The sequence below is a fragment of the Triplophysa rosa genome, linkage group LG12 (assembly GCF_024868665.1).
Source record: "Triplophysa rosa linkage group LG12, Trosa_1v2, whole genome shotgun sequence".
NCBI classification, from domain to species: domain Eukaryota; kingdom Metazoa; phylum Chordata; class Actinopteri; order Cypriniformes; family Nemacheilidae; genus Triplophysa; species Triplophysa rosa.
This window is the reverse complement of record NC_079901.1, coordinates 8,343,368-8,359,098: the sequence shown is the minus strand read 5'-3', so window position 1 is coordinate 8,359,098 and position 15,731 is coordinate 8,343,368. Positions and strand designations below refer to the sequence as shown.

The 15,731-nt window shown below is 38.8% G+C and overlaps 1 protein-coding gene across 1 annotated transcript in view; it reads right to left on the bottom strand.

The window, feature by feature from the left end:
• Positions 1–1,604: 1,604 nt before the first annotated feature.
• The window catches only part of abcc5 (ATP-binding cassette, sub-family C (CFTR/MRP), member 5), a 38,002-nt gene continuing 23,875 nt past the window's right edge, over positions 1,605–15,731 (bottom strand). The window contains exons 9-29 of the mRNA XM_057347404.1: positions 15,165–15,313; positions 14,975–15,082; positions 14,477–14,830; positions 14,277–14,348; positions 12,809–12,933; positions 12,106–12,178; positions 11,720–11,923; positions 10,491–10,634; positions 10,251–10,347; positions 9,981–10,165; positions 8,784–8,930; positions 8,564–8,693; positions 8,202–8,484; positions 7,932–8,118; positions 5,598–5,687; positions 5,288–5,477; positions 5,044–5,203; positions 4,651–4,729; positions 4,335–4,448; positions 4,027–4,191; positions 1,605–2,916 (exon numbers count right to left, since the gene is read on the bottom strand). Coding sequence (XP_057203387.1) covers positions 2,815–2,916; positions 4,027–4,191; positions 4,335–4,448; positions 4,651–4,729; positions 5,044–5,203; positions 5,288–5,477; positions 5,598–5,687; positions 7,932–8,118; positions 8,202–8,484; positions 8,564–8,693; positions 8,784–8,930; positions 9,981–10,165; positions 10,251–10,347; positions 10,491–10,634; positions 11,720–11,923; positions 12,106–12,178; positions 12,809–12,933; positions 14,277–14,348; positions 14,477–14,830; positions 14,975–15,082; positions 15,165–15,313 — 3,158 coding nt within the window. The 3' untranslated portion in view covers positions 1,605–2,814. The remainder of the gene's footprint in view (positions 2,917–4,026; positions 4,192–4,334; positions 4,449–4,650; positions 4,730–5,043; positions 5,204–5,287; positions 5,478–5,597; positions 5,688–7,931; positions 8,119–8,201; positions 8,485–8,563; positions 8,694–8,783; positions 8,931–9,980; positions 10,166–10,250; positions 10,348–10,490; positions 10,635–11,719; positions 11,924–12,105; positions 12,179–12,808; positions 12,934–14,276; positions 14,349–14,476; positions 14,831–14,974; positions 15,083–15,164; positions 15,314–15,731) is intronic.

The window sequence follows — 15,731 nt, the reverse complement described above, 5'->3', positions numbered from 1 at the left end:
TAGTTTGATAGACAAAAATATAATTTCAATATCAACCATTATCATTATAAACTACAATATTATTTAATAAAAAAACAATGAAAAAAGAGCAGCCAGTAAGAGCACAGAATATGGGAACTCCTTTAATATTGCTTAAAAAGCATCTGCTTTATAAAATAAATTACTAGAGAACATTTCTGCAAATTTTAGGCAAAAGGTGACGGCACTGAAGATGCTAAATTAGAACAAGTTTTATTTTTTTGTTTAGATTTTTAGTCGAAACATAACTCCCTTTGTGTTATTTTACAATTTTATGAGCTTACTAGTTTTCTAAAATGTGGAAAAATATGAAAAAGTGTTCAAAAAACCTTTGACCGGTAGTGTGTACGTTGAATTTCGTGATTATTTGTTTTTATTGTGTTGACTTTTTTTTACACAATCCCCATTCATTTCTGTCCCAGTAACAAAAGAAGTCAAATAAAAAAAAAACGATTAATTGCATTTGAAGGAAGAAGTTTTACATCCAATCACTTTAATAATGTTAACAAATAAATCAGACACTGGACCAGTACAAAAACCTAACATCTTTGCGGTTGTGATATTGACCAGTCTTGAAATAATTTCCTCTTATTCTGAGACCACGAAAAGACAAATGCTGTCGAGATGGAACAAGATCGGTCCTGAGACCAAAACTGGTCTTGATTACCAACCAATGCTACACATGTTAAATGGATTTTCATTTTAATGACAGAATCAGGATGACTGAATTAAGTTTTTTGGGAACTATACTTTAAGTGTCTTGCTTGAAAGCACAATAGTACTACTCTAAAACAACAATTGTGATTATCTTTTTAACCCCATGCCTCTCTTGGAGTGTTCAGTAGAAAAAAATCCTATAGTATAAAGTATAACCAGAATAATATCAACTGTAATTGTCAATAAACTATTGAAGCAACTGACTGACACGGATTAATGAGGAGGTATCCTGTACAAACATATGATACTGTGTTCAGGTCCATTTACAGGTGCTCTGATGTCATCTGTAATGGGAGTGTTGGTTTCCCCTGTCATTCTGGACACTGTCCTGCCTTCTTTTATGTTCGTGAAGGGAATACACATGGCTTTGTTGATTTTGTTTACCTTAGTTTCTTTTGTGAAGAGATGTAGATTCATTTACGAATGAGAAAATTTTTATTAGTTTATTAGTTTATCCAAAAACGAAAATTCTTTCATGATTTATTTATTAATTAGTCAAACCAAGGACTTCTTTCCCCTGAAAAACACAAGATATTTTGAAGCATGTTGGTAACCAAACAACACTGTTCCCCATTGACTTCCATTGTAAGAACACGGAGACATTTCTCAAAATATCTTGTTTTGTGTTCCACCGAAGAAAGAGTCATAAATGAACATGGTGGTGAATAAAAGATGACAGACTTTTTATTTTGGGGTGAACCGTTTCTTTGTTGTTTATGGATGCATATGTAATCTTTTAGAATAATGAGCATGTGACTCACATTGATTCACCCTTGTAATATTTGGTGCCACCTAAAGTGAACACTCGTAATTGAATTAATTCATTAAAGAGAATTATACCAGGATGATTTGAAAAAAGTAAAAGTGCATCTAGAAAAAAGCGCTTTAATTCAGATCTCGCCACAGTAACTCAAATGATCACAGACATCTTGGGCATCAGTCAGATATCCCATTACAATAAACTTCATCCCTTCTCAATATTACAGAAACACAGACACAACAAGTGTAAACCTAAAATAAATTTATTAAAACTGAGGAGAGTGCCCTCTCCTCTCATTCCACCCTTTTCACAAGGCATTTAAGAAACCATGCTAAGGCTATGGAAAATAACGTAAATAACCAACTGGATCTGACGAGGGACGCGTTGGAAACCAGCTTTACCTTCGTGCAGGCCATCACAACCTGATGCAGGAGGTTCGTTTATACGTCAATCTCTTTGTACCAGTGCTGTGACAATGTAACACACACACAAAAACAAAAGGACCGTTTAAGCAAATCAAGCCATTATGCTCGACTAGCATCTCTTCTGGGGAAAAGTAAAGAGATCTTCAACCCACAGAAGAGCAGATCCTCAGTGGATGCAAAGTGCAATCAAAATAAGAATGCATTCATACGAAACCGAGCAAAACTGACCACGTAAGAGGAAACTATAAAAGTTACAGGCAAAATGATAACAGTGGAAATAAGCTATAAATATACAAGGCCTCTTAGCTATATACGACTGAATCCTTGGTGTGCCGAACAAGGATACAGTAACAAAACCAGCACTGTTTCTCTCGTGCTCGTTCAACATCACCTGTGCCAGAGTTTAGGGTTCTCACGAGACGACGACAGTTACACGTGACGGTCAAGTTGTCAAAAATATGAAACAGTAATGAAAGATGATACATCTGAATGTGTGTGTATGTATATATATTTTACATGTTACTGTACATACCCTGCAGAATCGGTACAAAAGGAGACTCTGCGCCCAACTTGTAAATATATATATACTCATATAAACAGAGATTATACTCTGTGAAACGCACAGTTCGCGTGGATGGAACTACATTTCGTCCTCTGTCACGTAAATAGCATTCCAGTGTTTCGTGACCTAACCTTTTAAGCTTACACAAGAAGTACATCTTAGCAGGCGTGCCCCTAATGACAGCCCATGAGTTTCATGGAAATACAATAATCTCCCTCCACAGGTCCGTGCGGGGCTGAAGGAGAGAGCGACATCGAAGCAGCGATGACTGGAATATCAATGAAGAATGTTCCCGCCGGTCCTCGGGAGCGGAACCTTGGCTCGGACGTCCTTTAGCCTCTTACGGAGATTTTGTTCTCCACCGCCGCCAGCATTGCAGAGAAGCGAGAGTTTTCGTTGGCCAGAAGCTTGGACGGCTCGTCGAATTCCACCACCTGGGTAAAAAAAAAGGCCAGACGTCAGTGTAACAGAAGAAGCACAGAAAACGAGCTTCCTTCATCAAAAAGGAATTAACAGTTATTGCAGTTTTTATTATAGACCACTTTGCAAGATGTAAACACTGGTCCAGCAGCACTTCCAATTTCATTTTTTTATTTAATCTATATTATTACATCTTAAAGATATTTGTTTACAATTTAGATTCGGTTATTAATGTTCTGTTGGTTGTATTCGGTCCAAACATTTGTGTAACGCTATAAAAAACGGAAGCAGAAAGTTGTTTCGTTTACATTTCCAGCTTTGTTTACATTCTCCAAAGTGGTCCATAGTTTTAGATTTTGTTTTCTGTTTTATTGAAATATTTTGAACGGGCTTTAATTTGTATATTTTTAGTTTTCATCTTCATTTTAGTTGAATGTTTTTAGCTAATAATAGCTATTTTAGCTATTATTATTTGCATATTACTTAAGTTAAATTAATTTTATTTGAGTTTTTATTTATAAAAATATATATACAGTATATATAGTTCTAGTGCCTTAAACTTATTTCAGTTTATTACTGATTCAATAACATTTATTTTAGTTTAGCAAGTTTTTCAAATAATATTTAGGTCCATTTTTTATTCGAATTGAATTAACAGAAATGTTTTAATAGTTTTCGTTTCAGTTAACTATACTAACCTAAGACACCATGGAAAATAGTGCCAATAATTAAATCATTTTGTAAATAAATAAAATCATTTTGAATACAGTTTTTTGCGCATAAGCCCAAACCAAGCAGTAATCATTCGAAAGCAGTACCATCGAGTCGCTCTTGTGATACTTCGATGTCTTATGCCAATCGATCTGCGCATAATGGTTATTAAACTTTGTGTCATCTATGAACGTGATTTGTGAATCTCACTGGATTGATTTCCATCGACTACAACTCCCATCATTCCACACTCAGAGAACTACACCTTGTTATCATTTTAAAAAGTGACATATTGCAATTTTGGAGATTACAAAGACATTTTTAGTACACTGACTTGCACGGATGAAATGTTCACCTCAAAACAAAGTAAACAATTTTGATTTCCTGTAGGTTTTAGAATGAAGACACTGTACCTGGCCCTGATTAAGCACCATGATGCGATCACAGTTCAGTACTGTGTGCAGTCTGTGTGCGATAGTCAAAGTGGTGCAGTCCTGGAATGCATTACGAATCGTCTCCTGAATTAAGCAATCTGTTTCCGTGTCCATAGCCGCCGTGGCCTCGTCCAGGATCAGGATCTACAAATTGTGAGAAAACAAAGTAATTGACCTGGTCAAATGGGACAAAGTCTGTTCTGAGTTACCTACTAATACGCACTTCCCTCTCTCATGGACAAGGTCAAAGCCAAACTTACAGAACAAGAGATGCTGGTAAAACTCACCTTGCACTGTCTCAGAAGAACTCTGGCCACACAAAGCAGCTGCCTCTCACCCACAGAGAAGTTCTCTCCGTTCTCCACCACCTCCGACTCCAGCTTCAATGGCAGCTGAGAAACCTGAAGAACAGAAGAGACGCAACAAAAAAAACGACGGAGGGAAAAGAAAAATAAGTCATCGGAGATCCAAGAAGTCGCGCCTGCCCATAGGTGTGACAGACATATGAAAAGGTGTTATGTGAAAGAATTTGCAACATAAAACCACTTTGCCTGTAAGTGTTATACACGATACATCACTTGATCTTCAATCTCTTTGACTTACACATTCTTTCATGTGTGTCCTCTTTAGGGCGTCCCAGATTTGCTCCTCAGAATACAGGCTGAATGGATCCAGGTTGGATCTGTTGAAAAAGAACACAACATTCATTCATACAGGTTTGGAATGACACGAGGATGACTTTCTTTCTTCTGCAGAACACGAAAGAAGATATTTTGAACAATGTTGACAACACAGACCCCTCCATTGTATGAACACGCAAAAAACATTTCTCAAAATATCTTCTTTTGTGTTTCACAGAAGAGTCATATACAGACGTATTTATGCTGTCTAAAATCGTTCCCTATCTAGTGCACTATGTATCAATATCCAGGCCCTCACAGGAGTCATGAGACATCGTCTTTAGGAATACAGTCAGAGAAGTACCCCGGCGCCTACCTGACAGTACCACTGAAAAGCACTGGCTCCTGTGGAATGATTGACAGCTTGCTGCGCACATCTGCAAGGCCGATGTCACAGATGTTGATGCCGTCAATCTTAATGGAGCCACCGCAAGGTTCTACCAACCGGTAGAGAACAACTCCAAGAGAAGACTTCCCTGAGGACAGATTGAACCCACACCGCATTTACCTTTAACAGTCGAATACTTAGCAGAGCTATGCTAACTGTTAGCGAGACTGACCTGAGCCCGTCCGTCCCACAATGCCGACCTTTTCTTTCGGTCGAATGGTGCAAGAAACTTTCTTCAGTACCAGCGGGAGGTTGTCTCTGTACCTCATCTCTGTTCCATCAAACACGATCTCGCCCTCCTGGGGCCAGTCGGATGGAGGAGTCTTGTTTTTCACCCGGGCTGGAGCCTCCAGAGACAGAGACTAGGAGACAGAGAGTTATTTTGAATAAACCTGTACTCAAATCATTGTGTATGAAAATGAAATATAAATGAATGAAATAGACGACTTGGAGCCGTCAGTCAAATATTGTAGGACCAGTACCTTGATGTAATGATTTATTCGCTCTACCGAGGTAAACCGAGCCTCAGTCTCAGAGGCCAGGCGAACGGTAAACTGGAATAATCCCGTGAGCTGTGAGAGATAAAAGAGATATTTAGCAGTCAGCTTCCTTTATACATGTTTTGCTATCTAATGTTAAAGGAACAGTTACAATTGTTTTCATTTTATATCCCTTTCACTGACACTGTTACCTTGTCAATCATTTATGAGCAAAACATATTTGTGTTCGGCTGTTTTCACACTTGTTCGGTCCAACTTTGAAGTACTTTTCCCACACGTCTCTTTTCACATTGTGCTATTTGTCTCTGAACTGCGTCATTAATGTGACAATCACTGTCAGTACTAGTAGCACCTGTTTACCACACCGGCTACATAATGACTACGGTGTCAAAAATAGAGAGCATTGTTTGCTTCTCGCTTTTTAATCATGTCTCTTTGGCTTTGCTACCGTTTATTTTGGACAGTGTTTGTTCTAGTCATAGTTTGTCTTAAGGCTAAAATACACTACAAGACTTTTGCTCAGATTTTGCCCAGATTTTCAGTCTGGACTTGTTGCAGAAAGTCTGTGCCAGTCTGCAGATTTGATCAGTTAGTGTGTTTCTATCTGAAACTTTCAAAAAGTTTGCAAGTAATCATAATGTTTAGTTTAAAAAAATCTGTTCAGATTATAAAAATATTGTAGTGTATTCCAGCCATTAGACCTTTAAAATTAGTCAATAATTACGTAGTCATTTATTTTAGTCTATTTTACTCTACTATAATAACAAAAATAACATTACTGTCAACAATGAAGTAACAAACTGTAACTAATGAAATTTAAACCAAACATTAAAAAAAATGTATAAACATTTACATGTAGAAACATAAATATCTACATCCACTTTAGATGTTACTCTGTTGTCAAAGCTTTAAAGCAGTGGATCTCAGGCCTTTTGACTTCAAGACCCCCCCCCCAACATACATGTAAATATAATCGGACAAATACGAGATATCTATATTTTGAGTTGTTTTATCTTATTTTACCAAGTTGTACCTTTTCCCGTCACTGGGGTGGTACCCTTAAGTGCTCCTTTTTGTACTTCTACAGGTAAAAAATCTATAATATCGTACCTGAAATAAATATTGTGTACCTTTCAGTTCTGTCGAACGATTATGATATGATAGTTCGTGTTTACATAATATATGTCTGTGTACTGTTCATATTAATGTTGCATTTATAAACACATGCACATACATGAATACATATTTAGGAAATATTTACATACATTTAATTATATTTACCAATAATTTGATGTTTTTAAAAATGTAATATTTTATATTGTTCTTTATACCATGGTCTGTTTGAATACTGGATTCTGATTGGCTGGAAGGTGTGCATTAAAAGCCTTTAACGCACGGGTAGCTCCAGTCAGTTTGATTACATTTCAAATGAACTGACAAAATAACCGTCATTTTCACCTATTTGATCTAAAATGACACTGTAAACATCAATAAAAGCTTTAACTTGGGCAAATAACCATGATATAAGCGGGATAATCCTTACATATGTATACATGTATGTGCATGTGTTTATAAATACAAAATTAATATGCACAGTACACAGACATATATTATGTAAAACTTTTATTATATTGCGTATTATTAAAACGCAAACTTTTATTCTGGATGCAAAGTCATTTGAAAGCCCTGCCTTTAAAGGTACAGGTAAATGTTAGGGAAACAAAACATGTAGATACAATTATACTATAACCGAACAGGTACAATATTTTATGTTTTGTACATGTAGACTGGTAACCCCAGTGACGGCTATTGTACCTTAAAAAGTACAGTTTTGTACTTTTTCTGACAGTGTATTATTTTAAATAATTCATTATGTTAAATCATTTGTTTTAAATAATGAAATAATTGAGGCTTCCTGCTTGAGAAACACTGGCATAGAGCCATCTGTAGATTAAACCAGGGGTTTTTCAAAATTTACGATAAAAGGGACCCCCAAATATGGTGAATCTTTTGTGAGGACCCCCTTCCTAAAATAAATATCCATCTATATAATCTATACCCATATATTGTTTGTATAAAAGCATTTAAGCTGTGTTAGATAAAAATAGGTGTGATATTATAAAGACAACATATAATTGGCTACAATAAAAGTAATGTTGGATGTATGAATCTGAACAGAAATATTTTCAGTTCTAATGCATTTGTACTGTAGCAATTTCCATTAACAGTAATAACGTTCAGTAGACTTTTTGTTTCTCTGAGATTTTATGGGCCCTCTAGAATCTTCGAGAGCCCCCTAGGGGTTTGAAAACTCACCTGCACGGCGTAGGAAATGGCCAGGCCTGCATAGGCGGGAGGAATATTTCCGTGCATGAGGACGATCATCAAAGCCGTGATGCTGATGAGAGCCACGCTGATGACATCCAGACGCACAGCCAGCCATCGCATGGCACAGCTAAACAGATAGAAGGGAGCCTGATTCTGATCCAGCAGTTCCTGATACCTGTGGGAAAAAAGCACAAAACATATAAACCCAGCTCAACAGATGCCTCGAGTAGAGAAACCAGAAGTATCGTAATGTAATACCTGTGCAGGAATTCCTCCTCTTTCCCATAAGCGTGCACTGTAGTGAGGCCCTGAATGCTGGAGGCGATGTGAGACAGGAAAGGCGACTGTGTGACATTGTCCAATCGTTTGAGTTCCCTAATGAAGACCCGAGACACAACGTGCAGCACAGTAAAGAGAAGCACCAGTGGCCCCACTGCCACCAGGAACCATGGGAAAACGCTGCTGATCACGCCCAGACAAAACAGGACCAGAATCACGTTCTGAATGAACATCTCAGCTTGAAACGGCAGACGTGTATCCACTGAAAAGAGAAGAAAAGACAATCCTTAAATGTTTCGCAAATCGATTTTACAACATACAATATCCAAATGAGCGTTTACCTTCATCCATATCTTTATTGAATCTGTTGAGTATGCGAGCCGTGGGTGTCGTGTCGAAAAACTTCATGGGGCTGCGAAGGATCTTTTGGAAAAGTTCGTCGTGGAGCTTTGAGGAGGCACGCAGAGTTCCCTAATAACAAAACAAAACAACGAGACGCAAACGTCACCATTGAGGTGCGGTGTAAATAGAATTCCGTTTATGAGGTTAAAGAAATCTCACCTTGACAAACACGATGCCTCGCAGTAGTTTGAGAAGAAGCATGACAACCATAGACATGGTGTAGACGATGGCGTAATGATGCATCTGAGGATTATCCCTCATACTCTCACTCAACACTGAACTGTTTCCAACCTGTACTGTTGTGTTCTGTTGAATAAGACAGTTATATTTAATACAATACAACTTACAATTTAGCGTTTGTCAGACACTTTTAAAGCAGCCTAGACCGGACGACAAACTCAATTGTGCGCCTTTATGTCTTTTTATGCCCCCACCAATGTTGAGATTTTCCATCATTTTATGACACAACACTTCCCCAGGTTTTCCAGCTTTTCATGTCAATATTGATCATTTTTACGTTTTACGCAAGTAAAATCAATTGGTGTATTGCGCGATGCATGTGGCCGCTGTGCACATCGAACCAAATCTAAGAAAAACATCTGAGTAGGGCTGTCACGATTATGAAATAATCGTCTCATCGCAATGGTTTCAGATCATCGCAATTATTGCACATCTCTATAGAAGACACTAGGGGGAGCTGTAGTGCATCTGCATATTGCATATTTTAGTGTATATATTGTAACTAAAGCATGGTAATACTTGTAAAATGTACCACCACAACACAATCACTTAAAAAAAAAACTAAAGCATATACCACACAAATAACCTGCAGTACAATTTCATATTATTTCAGTGTGAAAACCAGACTACCAAAATCTCGTTAACATAGAAGTAAACTTTTATTGTAGTCTTGCAAGTGAGAAAAAAACAGATTAGAAGCTTTTCTATGACTGATAGTATTTTAATGGTGGCTTCAATTCACACCTGATCAATTTACTTCATTTACAAGTATTTGGCGGTTGTATTATTGACAGGTAAAAGCCTAAACCTCAAGTATGATGACTCATTTTTTTCCGATGTATTTCCAAGAAAAAGAACATAGTCTTGTATTCAGAACAATATGGTCGTTTCAAAGCTGAATAAAACATGTATGAGAATTACAAGTCAAAGCTCTAAAACAGACAATTAACCGTCATAATCGCAATGTTTTATTAATCGTCAGCCAAATGTCATAATCGTGACAGCCCTACATCTGAGGACATTTCTTTGAATCGAATGTTATGAAGGGATTTCAAAGCTCACAGAAGGGAATGCTTTGTGCCTTTCCCCTCATTCAAACCGCCCACACCCTCTTACCCCGCTGCCCTGTTTGATCCAGTAGCTGAGCCACCAGTTGCTGAAGGCGGTGCTGCCCACATTGAGAACAAAAAGTGCCAGGATAAGGAGGAAGACAGGCAGGCCTCCTAGAGCCTGGATGTATACTTTGTACACCGCCCAGGGCACTGAGCCCTTCCCTCGCTCCTCCACCTGCATCAGCTGACCTGAGGAAAAGAAGCAAATGTGTGTAAATCAGCAGGTTGTACATGATGCATAACACGAGTAAACATGAGTCTACCATATTCATACCATTATCCTCATTGGCTGTTTTTTCCTTTTTGACGGAACCCGCCTTGTTTTTCTCTAAAGGTTTCTTCAGGGAGCTCCCGGCGTTCTTATGCGGCACCTGAGGCGACCCAAAGCATTTAAAGACTTTCACAACAACACTGTATTTGACATTTTCTTCAGAATCGGAACTGTTTTTCGTGTTTTACGGCTGAAACCTTTCCCGTCTGACTACAACAGTTGATCAGGTGCTGAGACGCTGACCTCGATTATGGGCGAATCTCCCAGTTGTAGGCTGTTGAACATGGCGGCGTAGTCTCCGTTAAGATTCATCAGGTCCTCATGACTGCCCTGCTCTGTGATGCTGCCGTCACGCATTAAGATCACATCATCGCAGTCCACCAGGTACTACAGTGTCGAGAAACGTTTAGAGTTTAATACATATGTTACGAACACACTGAGATATTACCGCATGTTCATTTAGTCAAGAAAGACCACCAATTATTGTGTATCTGCAAAATGGTGGATCGTGTGGTTTTACGCAGGTTTAAAGGAATAGTTCGCCCAAAAATGAACTCCTAGGAGTATATGACTTCCTTACGTCAGCCAAACACAATCGCAGTCATTTTAAATCATATTCCTAGTGTTGTAATGGCATTAGATGTCATGTCCCATTTTTGACATTTGTAAAAGTTCATCCATCGTTCATAAAAGTAATCCACACGACTCCAGGGGGTTAATACATGTCGCTAAACAATACGGAGTAAAAAAACGGAGACTATTTACTTACGTTTGGATGTAAACGTAAAAGACACGCACAGGCTCCGCGAAACCCAACCCTTTAATCTCAATGTTTCGTTTGCTTAAAGAATAGTTCACCCAAAAATGAAAATACTGTCATGAATTACTCCCTCCGCCCCCCCCCCCAAATTGTTCCAAATGTGTATACATTTCTTTGTTCGGTTAAACACAAAGAAAGATATTTGGAAGAATGTTAGCAACTGACATCATTGACTACCATAGTAGAAAAAACTAAATGGAACTGTTTGCTTTCCTAAATTCTTCCAAATATCTCATTTTGTGTCCAACAGAACGAAAAAATATACAATCACTTTTTTCTACTATTGTAGCCAAAATTGTCAGCTGCTAATTCTTCCAAATATCTTCGTTGTGTTCAACCGAACAAAGCCAGTAAGAAATTCATGACAGAATTTTTATTCTTAGATGAACTTTCACTTTAAAATTACTCCGACTGTGTTTGGTTGAAGAAAGAAGTCTGTGTTTGCTTACAATATTACAATTTACTTCATATTTGATTTATATTAGTAGTAATTTATATGAATATTGTATTGTATATTTATTGTATTAAATGAAATGAAAACTACTCAACAGTTATCGATTCTTTGTGGTGGTCTACCAAGTTAAGTTCAGTTTGGGCCACATAACGTTTGTTCACGTTGTTGCCGCTGAAACCGTCTATAAGTGTAAAATACCTGAAGCTGGTGAGTGACGAATACGACGGTCTTGCCGCGCATGTGCTTTTTAATGGCGTTGTTGAAGATGTGGTTTCCGACATGGGCGTCCAGGGCACTAAGAGGGTCGTCCAGGATGTAAATGTCCCTGTTGCTGTATAAGGCTCTGGCCAGACTGATCCTCTGACGCTGACCGCCGCTCAGATTGGCACCACGTTCTCCAATCTAACACGGGGAATCAAACTACGTGAGCCCCTTGACTTTGAATCACACCATGTATTCAAAACAAACAGCTGTCTGGGTTGCTCGATGAAACTTTGATTGTTTTTTATGTGATAGTCTAACAGATAATATTGTATGGCCAAAGTTTGTGAACTTATTATTAGGTGTGGCTTATCAAGTGTTACCTCAGTCAGGTCGGCATTAGGGAGAATAGCCAGGTCGGGTCTCAAACAGCAAGCGCTCAAAATAGCCTGATACCTAAGTCAAAGATAAAAAAGAATATTATTACTCTTTAAGGTAAAACATCAGGAATGTTTAAATAAAGCTACTAATCATTTTTGGATTTTAAAGTATTTAAAGTGATAGTTTACTCAAAAATGAAAATTCTGTCATCATTTATTCACCCTCTTGTCATTTCAAACCTTTATAACTTTCTTTCTTCCACAGAACACAAAAGAAGATATTTTGAAGAATGTTGTTAACTGGCCCCCATTCACTTGCATCGGTTTTGTGTCCGTACAATAGAAGTGAATGGGGACAGTGCTGTTCGGTTACCAACTTTCTTCAAAATATCTTCTTTTGTGTTCTGCGGAAGAAAGACTTTCATTTTTGGGTGAACTATCACTTTAAATAAACAATGGATGTGTCTTCTGAAAAAGCAGTGAGGATTATTCAATATCAAACGGTCAAAACGCTGAAGGTTATCTTGTCTCTGTGCTGAGTCACAGCACCGCATTCTCAAATGTGCGAGCGGCCCTTTTTAACTCTCTCAGTCCTTCAGTCCCCTTCACGCTGACTCACTCACGTTATTCATAACACTGCCATTTCACTCAACCGAAATGAACAGACACGTTTTAGGGTGACATTTCCCCCTTGTTTGGTCCGTACCTCTCTTCTTCCATTTCCTTGCCGAACTGGATGTTGTCACGAAAGGTGGCGTTAAGAATCCAGGCCTGTTGTGCCACGTATGCAAAATCTCCATCAACTGCGACGGTCCCCTCTAAAAGGGTCATCTGGGATATGTGTGGAAAAAAGGATTTCTAAATATATCTAATGGATCCATTATATACTGAACAAAATTATATACGCAACACTTTTGTTTTTCCCCACATTTTTCATGAGCTGAACTCAAAGATCTAAGACTTTTTCTATGTACAGAAAAGGCCTATTTCTCTCAAATATTGTTCACAAATCTGTCTAAATCTGTGTTAGTGAGCACTTCTCCTTTGCCGAGATAATCCATCCGACTCACAGGCTGATTAGACAGCATGATTGTTGCACAGGTGTGCCTTAGGCTGGCCACAATAAAAGGCCACTCTAAAATGTGCAGTTTTATCACACAGCACAATGCCACAGATGTCGCAAGTTTTGAGGGAGCATGCAATTGGCATGCTGACTGCAGGAATGTCCACCAGAGCTGTTGCCCGTGAATTGAATGTTCATTTCTCTACCATAAGCCATCTCCAAAGGCGTTTCAGAGAATTTGGCAGCACATCCAACCGGCCTCACAACCGCAGACCACGTGTAACCACACCAGCCCAGGACGTTCACATCCAGCATCTTCACCTCCAAGATCATCTGAGACCAGCCACCCGGACAACTGCTGCAACAATCGGTTTGCATAACCACAGAATTTCTGCACAAACTGTCAGAAACCGTCTCAGGGAAGCTCATCTGCATGCTCGTCGTCCTCATCGGGGTCTCGACCTGACTGCAGTTCATCATCGTAACCGACTTGAGTGGGCAAATGTTCACATTCGATGGTGTCTGGCACTTTGGAGAGGTGTTCTCTTCACGGATGAATCGCGGTTTTCACTGTACAGGGCAGATGGCAGACAGCGTTTATGGCGTCGTGTGGGTGAGCCATAACCCTAACCCAGCCATAGAAGAGGAGTGGACCAACATTCCACAGGCCACAATCAACAACCTGATCAACTCTATGCGAAGGAGATGTGTTGCACTGCGTGAGGCAAATGGTGGTCACACCAGATACTGCCTGGTTTTCAGTAAAACTGCACATTTTAGAGTGGCCTTTTATTGTGGCCAGCCTAAGGCACACCTGTGCAATAATCATGCTGTCTAATCAGCATCTTGATATGCCACACCTGTGAGGTGGATGGATTATCTAGACAAAGGAGAAGGGCTCACTAACACAGATTTAGACAGATTTGTGAACAATATTTGAGAGAAATAGACCTTTTGTGTACGTAGAAAAAGTCTTAGATCTTTGAGTTCAGCTCATGGAAAATGGGGGCAAAAACAAATTGCGTTATTGCATTTATAATTTTGTTCAGTGTAGATCAGATAAGACCACATCACTATAAATGACATCATTCAGAGAACAATAAACACTCACCTGGCCAAGAATGGCAGAAATGAGAGATGTTTTGCCACTTCCCACACTGCCACAGACTCCAACCAGCTTCCCCTGTGGATTAAAACACCAAAAAGATTATAAGCGATCTTTTCCTTATCCTATTATTTCTTTTTCTGTTTTGTATAAAGCAATGTGCATTTTACAAAGAACTGTGAAAACCAATAAAGTAAAGCAAGAACCTTTTGTATAGTGAGATCGATGCAGTGAAGAGTTCTCTGCAGTCGTTGGCTGATGGTTGGCACTTGTAGGGTGTGATCATCAGGGCTGGCGGTCACGTCTCCAGACACATCATTCAACAAATGGCCATTCTGTTCTTCCTCCAACCTCTTATGATGTCTCGAATCGTCCTGTTGGCTGCGTTTCTTGCGACCTCCTTTCATTCCCAGGCCTACGTAGGGTGTACCACGGGGCGTAGGCTGGGCACTGTGACTCCCCGTCTCCCATGCCAGACTGGCACCGGTCATCTCTATGGCAATGGAAGGATTCCGTGGCAGCTCGCGTATCATTTTCACCTCGGCCATCAGGAGCAAACGCTGAAGAACCATGAAAAAGTGAGAAAATAGATCAATTCATCTTGTGGGAAGGACATGAAGTAAGTGCCTATTTTAAAAAGCTGACATATACACACCACCGGATTATGACAGATGAGAGAAAGAAGAATGCAAGAGAGAGCTCACCTTAAACCTGTCTATGGCAACCGATGCCTCAGACAGAGATTTGACTGAGAATGGTGTGACCTTCAGAGCAAACGTCATGGCATTGAAAACAGTCACGACTGTGAATGCCTGAAAAAGCATAAAAATGCCTGAATACATTTTACCGTGGTAATGACGACTCTACAATATATTACAATACTAAGCAGTGTACCTGTGCAGCAGTGAGGTCATAACCTAGCAACATGTGGGTGGAGAACGTCGCCACGCTTGCGATCACCACAACGATGGGTGCCACGCCAACCGTTATGCTCTGGAAATATCCCGTACGCTCCAGGATCTGCTGCTCCTCACTTCTTATTCCTGTTTGATTGAAAAGAGTGATCAATAAAAATACATGCACAAACATTCTTGTTTTCCAGTAGAAATATCTAAAAGAAGAGTTTATTTGATAACTTTGTTATCTGTTTTTAAACATTTTCAAAAAACATGTTTTTTATTGTGCATTCCAGTAAATAACAATCAAACTGCAGTTGGGTTATTTTGATTAAGAAATAATAACACAAAATATAATACAGCGAACAAACACAATAAAAACATGATTTTAGATTTTTTTTGACGTTAATCTGTATTTGCAAATAAACTCCTCCAAATGATTTACGATTTAAATCTTTAAAAAGGATCAAAATTAAGTACAATCATGCTTAAAACAAGAAAATGTATAATATAATGGGGTATGAAAAATAAACTTGAATAAAGTTTTATTTCTTTATTAAGAATT